Consider the following 7,070-nt stretch of genomic DNA (forward strand, 5'->3'; position numbering starts at 1 on the left):
CAGTTTTTCTCTTTGTAAATTACTTCTCTTGTTCCTGCCTGCTCAAATTCACAGTGCAGTTTAATAAGCAACAAAACCCACAAAATCCCAAACCACCCCAGCCCCCAAACTCAGCAATCACCTGTATTAGGCAAGGTACCTCCTTTACAAACTGGAATGCTACACTGAGGCTGTTCAGGTTCTCAAGTACATACACACCATGCAGTCCGACAGAACTGCTAGGTCTGAGTGTATTTGCTTTCTTTATCAAATTGAGTAATGAACATACACCACCATCACACCACATACCACAAGATACAGCTTCCCTCCCCAATTTGCTCACAAAACGAGGAGGTCTTTGGTCAAATTCCATGGTCAAGACTCAGGGTATAAAATGCCTCAGAAACTGCACCAGTTTCCAAACTGCCATGAACCAAAAGCTTCCAAAGACCCTCCATGGCAGCACGCAGCTTAGAAATGCTGCAAGGAGTTTAAGAAGAATTTCTTTTCTCACGGCAGGACTGAAGACTGGAAAGCCACTAATGGGGCAAATGCTTTCCAAATATTCCCTCCCCCGCCCCGCAAGCAAGCCTTTAATACATGCCAAAAAAAAAAGGTTCCCTGCACAGTCACTGTACAGCAACCACATATGACTCAGAGTAAACAAAGTGGAGTAACTCCTCACACAATCTGTTTGTCCAGACTGGATCATTGCATCACCTCCATATAATGCATGATTTTAAAACTACAGGTTAAATCAGCTGGAGTTAGCAATCAACTATCATGTCACTATCATGTGGAGGTAAGGCTTTTACAGGGAAAATATCTTCAAAAAAAAAAAATTAATCATGTAGCCCATAAATGCCACTAATGGACTCTTCCTCATTTCTGCTTGCAACTTCAGTCACCCATTTGTGTAACACATTATTAAGAAGGAGCAATTCTGAATTATTAAAGTGTCACAGAATAAGTATGAAATAGTTCAGGAACTGTTTCATAATTCTTTAAAAATTCAATATTTAGTTTCTTTACACTTAAGAACCTGTTCTGCTGTCTATACAACTCTGTGTACTACTCCATCTGTAAAGTATTAGTGATGTAGCAAGTGAATGCTCTGAATATATATCCACAACCTTTGTAGTGTGCTGTACACTTACACAACTTTGATATAAAAAGGAATGAGGTTGGGAAATTGAATGGTTTACCTGCTACAGCACAGTAAGTTCTTTTCGAGATTGCTAACGTAAGATCTCACCTAGCAAACACCAACTTCTAGAAAACATTTTACTTGCAAGGTAATATAACCTCACTTACCTGAACAGTCATTTATTTCATAGCAATAAAATGATCCATGCAAAAAAGGCTCACTTACGTATGTTTGCAAGACATATGAGCTTCACATGTTGTGGGGAAGTAGAGAAGTGTAACTGTAGTGGTTCCAGAATGCAAAATAATATGCAAGAGAACTATGTCCTTCTCCTATAGAAATAAGGAGAAAAAAAAATTCCTCACCTGCGTGGCCTAGTTCTGGGAGACATCATCTCATTTCCAAGGATATGGTATCGCCTGGCCTCGTGCAGCAGTTGATAGCACTCTGGGGAATTCTGAATCAGCTGGTCCACTTCCACAGTCTGAACAAAGTAGTTTGGGTGTAACAACGGGAGCCTGACGTGCGTCAGGAGTTCATGTAACACTGGTCTTCGCAACTCAACTGCCCGGTACACCCAGCGCATGACAGCTTCAAACACCATCTCTTCCTTACTGATCACCAGTTCATCACTGCAAATGTAATCAATAAGCTCATCTTTCCCCAATTCAAGGAATTCTTCATGCTGGGACACGTCCTCAAACGTCTGCAGCGCAAAATTCCTGCACTTGGTGAACAGTGTCTTAAGCGAGTGCGTATCTGCAAAGCGCTGGATTCCCAGGCAATTGCAAGGATCCAGCTGTTCTTCCAGGAACTTGGCACAGGCATCACGCAAAACACTAATCTGAAAGAGACTCGATGTTTCGAAGAGATACTGCACGTTCTCTGTAGTGATTTTCACCTTGCCAGTGTATACATACTGTAAAAAGCAATCCATAGCTTCAGCAAAAATGCCATTGATCTCCACTAGCATCTCTCTGCTTTCCCTATGATCGTTGCAAAACATAGCTCTGAAGTAGCTGCTGCAGGCTGAGAGAACCGCCCGATGGCAGGGAAACTCCCTTCCTTCCACACAGATAATAACATCTGTGAACAACCGGCTGTCTCGAAATTCATTGAAGATCTGGAGAATGCTTTCAGCATGGGATGATCCCGAGGAGAAGTCGAAAAACTCTGGGCCTGACAATGATTTTGGGTCCATTTCAAAAACTTTCCGCTTAGTTGCAGGGGAATCTCGTATCCCACTATCCTCTCTATTCAGTCTGCGTCCCAGTATTAGTACCATTGTTACATCAGTTGGCTATAGAGTCATTGAGAAAAGTTTGCAGAGTTTCTCCTTCGCAGTGCTACGGTCTGAAAAATTAGAACACTTCAGTATTCAGTCTGATACATTTCATTGCGAGAATTAGACAAGATACTTGTTTCATTATTCTAAGAATCGGTACAATTTTTGACCTTTACTAGAGGTGACACCTGCAAATTCCTGTGCACCTTGCGCAGGGCAACGCAGCATTAGATTTCCTGGATAAAGATCCAGAGCTTGGGCTTTTCTCATTTTTCAGCATAATCCTCCTTTCAGCTGGAGCCTCCAAGTACTACTGCAACAGCATTAGTCAAAAAGGAGGGGAGGGGGGAAGACCAGAATTTTCAAAATAAAAATTCAGTTGAGAAGTCACTCCATTTTCATTATGAAGTCTATCATAACGTAGTCTTATAATACTAGTGTTTAATAACATTGTTATCTCATTGAATAACCTTGACCGGAAGTTCTTACCTGTTCACTCCTAGTACCTAAAAATTAGTTCACTGATAACTAAGATTCAATTAAAAATTAGTGTAAACTGCTAGCACACAAAACAGCATGAAGAAAGAATTACATTTGTTTGTGCAAGACTACTAAAAGAACCAAGGGCAACTTTACTGAGGACATGGAAAAAAAATAGTTTGTTTTCCAAAGTACTGCTAGGAAAAAAGTATGAGCAGAACCTTTTGCTCAAACACTTCCCAGTTTCAACTACACAGTGTCCAATGTTCCCCCCAGCATGCAAACGCACACTCGAGTTATCAGAGCACTGAAGTTACTAAAAATCAAGTAGTGTATGCCAATATTAAAGTTTGTAGGTGAAAGAAATGCAGCTGATTTTGCAGATAGTGCATATTAGAGGTAATGTGACCAACCAATCTAGCACCAATAGCGCTTTCTGCCACTCCTGAGCTTTAAAATGAACTGGATGGATGTCCACCAAAGCGTACCGAGGCAGCAAGAGGCTGGGCAAAACGCCCTCTTGGGTCTGAGACAGGTATCATTCCCAGTGCTTGTAATATTTATTTGTACGTCCAGAAGGGCATGCACTGAATTACTTTCAAGCTTATGGAAATAAGTTTCCCTCCTTCCCCACTAACAGAGTCAGTGAGCAACAGCTCCTCACAGCAATTTCACCTCCTGATGTTGTAGCATCTTTAGAGCTGCACTTACCCATCCAAGCCTGGCTAAATCACTTAATATAGAACACAATGAACGTGCTTTTTTTACACAGCACCTTTAAAAGGCACCATCTTAACAAAGAGCAAGAAAAGAACGTGTGTTGTACATTTAAAACCTCTTTTCTCCGTGATTAAAACTATAATTTTCCATATAATTTTTTTTTACACGTATTTACAAGGTAGATTCTTGGTATGGCTCATTTACCCTACAAAATATTTGATTTGAATTAAAATAGGAGCAGTTGTCACTTTGATGCCTGAAAAACACTGTTGCAATGAGCCTATCTAATAACCCATTGCTTCATAGTGATTTTAACGAGGCATAATGGACAGTCTAATCTGCCGCCGATGTTCTATCCAACGTATTTCACAACCATTTTACCCTGTAATGACGCAGGCCGCTAAAAACCAAAACCAACAACAACCACCACCACCTCACTAGCTCTATTGCTAACACTCTAACCCTTAGGTTGAACTTTATCTGTGATTAATTCCATACTACTGAGCATGAGAAAGTGGGCAGAAATGAAGCATCGGCAGTAGAAAAGGGAAATGTGACAATGAAAATATAAATATAAACCTCTAAGGCTTGATTCCAGTGTCACAGATTTAAATCAGCATAATTTCACTAAAACTAATGGAGCATTTCCAAAGCAACGTTAGCCTGGAATCATAAACAAGACACTGGCATATTGCATGAAAGGGCAAAACACAACTACTAAGTAAAGAAAGCTTCAAGATTATATCTTTCTCATTGCATGGGAAATTAAGACTTAAGATGACACTATATTATGCGATCACTAATAAATGGAAAGAAGGGCTCTGGGTTAAGACTGCTCACTGAAGGCAGCATGGTCTTCTTTATGCTTGGAACAACATGAATTAGTGTTCAGCAAGTCATTTTTGTTTGGGGTTTTTTTTTTAAAGTCCTGATGCTTTAAAGAAGTGGGAGACTAAAAAAAAATAATCCAGGGAGCAAGAACTAATCAAGGGGATAGATATTGCAAATTCAAAGTAAGAGAATAAAAAGGAAAAAGAATTACACTCCTTTGCAGAAATTACTGCTTTTGAATATCCTGTGCTTCAATTTCTATTCAGTTCATTACTTCTGTAGGTTTGCTTAAGCAAAGTAAGTTTATAAGACTCAGTAACACTATCACTGCTCAGCTCTGTCAGACATACACATGGCCTTCTGGCAAAGCTTACTCTGGCAGTTTCAAAATGTCACCATTTTATGTCACCACCTGCCCCACATTTCAGCCCCAAAGCCAGGAAGACAGAGGGGAATCTGTGCCTGAATCCAAGCTGCTTAAGTGCGCAAAGGAGGGACACACAAGGGCATATACCTGTCTGCACCTTCTGCTTATATAAAAGGGACCTACACATGGCTACAGACTCTGAATTATAAAGCACCGATCACTTAGAGAATTTATCATTGAGATCTCTTCAGTAAGTTTAAAAGAAGCAAAAGAAAAAACAAAAGACATTTTTCCCCAGAGACAACTGTTGAAAATTACTGTATCAAAAACTACAAAATGCATTGGCTTGCTTGCCTGAGCAGGGATCAACAAGGATGGACCTTAAGCAAATCACCCATTCAAAAAACTGGAAGGGGAAAAACAAATCACATTTTCTATCAACAGGTTTGAAAAACACTTTACCAATACAGACACTGCTCCGACGCGGATGTTACCTGCACATGCTTGTCTCTAAATTAAGCTGGGTTCACCAGAAGATCAGGTTCCTCCATTTCCTTAGTCTGTATTGTCTGTAGGCTTGTCTACACAAGATGCTCCTTAGAAGTAACTAAGAGCCTGGTAGTAACCTCAGAGGCTGGTAAATGAGGTCTGTAAAAGGTTTGCCCTGACACCTTCCGTCAGGAAATCCTCCCATGCAAATTGCTTTTATGTTGCATTAAACTCCTCCTTCCTCCACTGCAACATCCTCATGTAGTTTACCCCTGTCCCCTCATCAGCAGCTCTGGCAAACAGCTAGCCATTTTCTGGTAGAGCTGTTTTTCTGTCACTTCTGCGTCACAGAACTCCTTTGGTCCGTTAGCAGAGCTGACAGAAGGCAGCAGAGGAAACAGGCAGCCAGGGTCGGGAAACAGGCAGCCTTGGGTAGCACCCAGTCATCAGGTGTGCCCAAGCCCCACCTCCAAAGCTCACCCGCAGGGTGTAGTTTCAAGAGTACCTGAAGCTGAGCTGGGCTTCTGCTGCTGCCAGTGGAGGTGGCTGCCACGACCGGTGACCGTCTGTAAAGGGAGAAAAGGAGGTGCTGGAAACAGGCAGCTGCCCTGGGGAAGGGCAGGAACCACCAGCATGGCCCCAGCAGCAGCCCGGCACGCTGATGGCACCGGGACGTGGCCTGCATGGCCGAGCCTGGCAGCCAAGAGCTTGCAGGCGAGTCTACTATTACCTGGTACTATGGCATTAGCAACAGCAACCCCAAGGTAACGCAACCAAATTTGGTAAAATAAATGGTATTTTCATTCCAAAGCGTGGGAACAGTAACTCAGGTTTGGCTGATTCTAGTTATTTATATTCTAGTTATTTGATATGTGATTTCAAGTAACGGGGTCTGCAGATGTGCTTCACCTCAGATGTCTGGTTACCACAACAGTCAAGCTCCCAGTTGTATCTACTGCAACACACTGGCTAAACCACAACATGTGCTCTAGTTTTTTTCTTTTAAAGGAAGGGGAGGGAAGCATAACCCTTCTGTCCACCAAAAACCAAACAGCATTTATTTTTCCTTCTTCTTGATTCATGACATTAAAAAAAAGATCAAAAAGTTGTTGGTTTTAAAGGGCTTTCTTTTAAAAAGAAAAATTATTCTGGTTTTACAACAGAAATTTAGGATTTGAATGCCTTTAAGATAAATGAAGTCTTTAAGAATACTGAGTAACAAGTAAACAAGAATTCCAAGTGAACAAGCTGACATGGTAAGGAGTTAGTTACACTGTGCAAGCTTTATTCTAATGCAAGACACTCTCTGGATAAAAAAATACACACTCTGAATGCCAAAATTCAGTAGTAATCACGCCAATGACACACACACAAAAAAGCCTTAAGTGCCCTCAAAAATCACCCAGCAAAAACAGGAACTGATTCGGCGGGAGACTCACGGTTATTAAGCAGAACAAAACAAAAACACGCAGCGGGAGGAACGCCTTCCGACTGCGCAGCAGCCTTTAGGGAACCTTTCTGTAGGTGGTGGCCTAGAAGGGGGCACAGCCACTGGGGGGAAATCCCCCCCAGGGCACCGCATCCTGGCGTTCATCTACGGGCAGCGACTGGGACAAAGCCAGCGTTCTCCCACCGTGGTTTCGCTACCGTTCTGACACATACCCACATTTTGATTAAAAAACCCAAGAACCCAAACCACGCAAACCCCGCACAAAAGCCCCCGTCACCGCTCACCCCCCACCACGCGACCCCAGGGCCCAACGCCCGCGCCG

At 42.2% G+C, this 7,070-nt stretch overlaps 1 protein-coding gene across 2 annotated transcripts in view; it reads right to left on the reverse strand.

Moving 5' to 3' along the window:
- The window catches only part of KLHL24 (kelch like family member 24), a 14,339-nt gene extending 8,481 nt beyond the window's left edge, over positions 1-5,858 (reverse strand). Inside the window, exons 1-2 of one of the 2 annotated variants that reach the window (XM_035888834.1) lie at positions 5,304-5,858; positions 1,492-2,479 (exon numbers count right to left, since the gene is read on the reverse strand). In XM_035888834.1, the coding sequence (XP_035744727.1) occupies positions 1,492-2,411 (920 nt within the window). In that variant the 5' untranslated portion in view covers positions 2,412-2,479; positions 5,304-5,858. The remainder of the gene's footprint in view (positions 1-1,491; positions 2,480-5,303) is intronic. The other variant, XM_009649156.2, reaches the window with a different exon arrangement.
- Positions 5,859-7,070: the final 1,212 nt, after the last annotated feature.

The sequence above is a fragment of the Egretta garzetta genome, unplaced genomic scaffold (genome assembly GCF_000687185.1).
Source record: "Egretta garzetta isolate BGI_Z169 unplaced genomic scaffold, ASM68718v1 scaffold161, whole genome shotgun sequence".
NCBI lineage: Eukaryota > Metazoa > Chordata > Aves > Pelecaniformes > Ardeidae > Egretta > Egretta garzetta.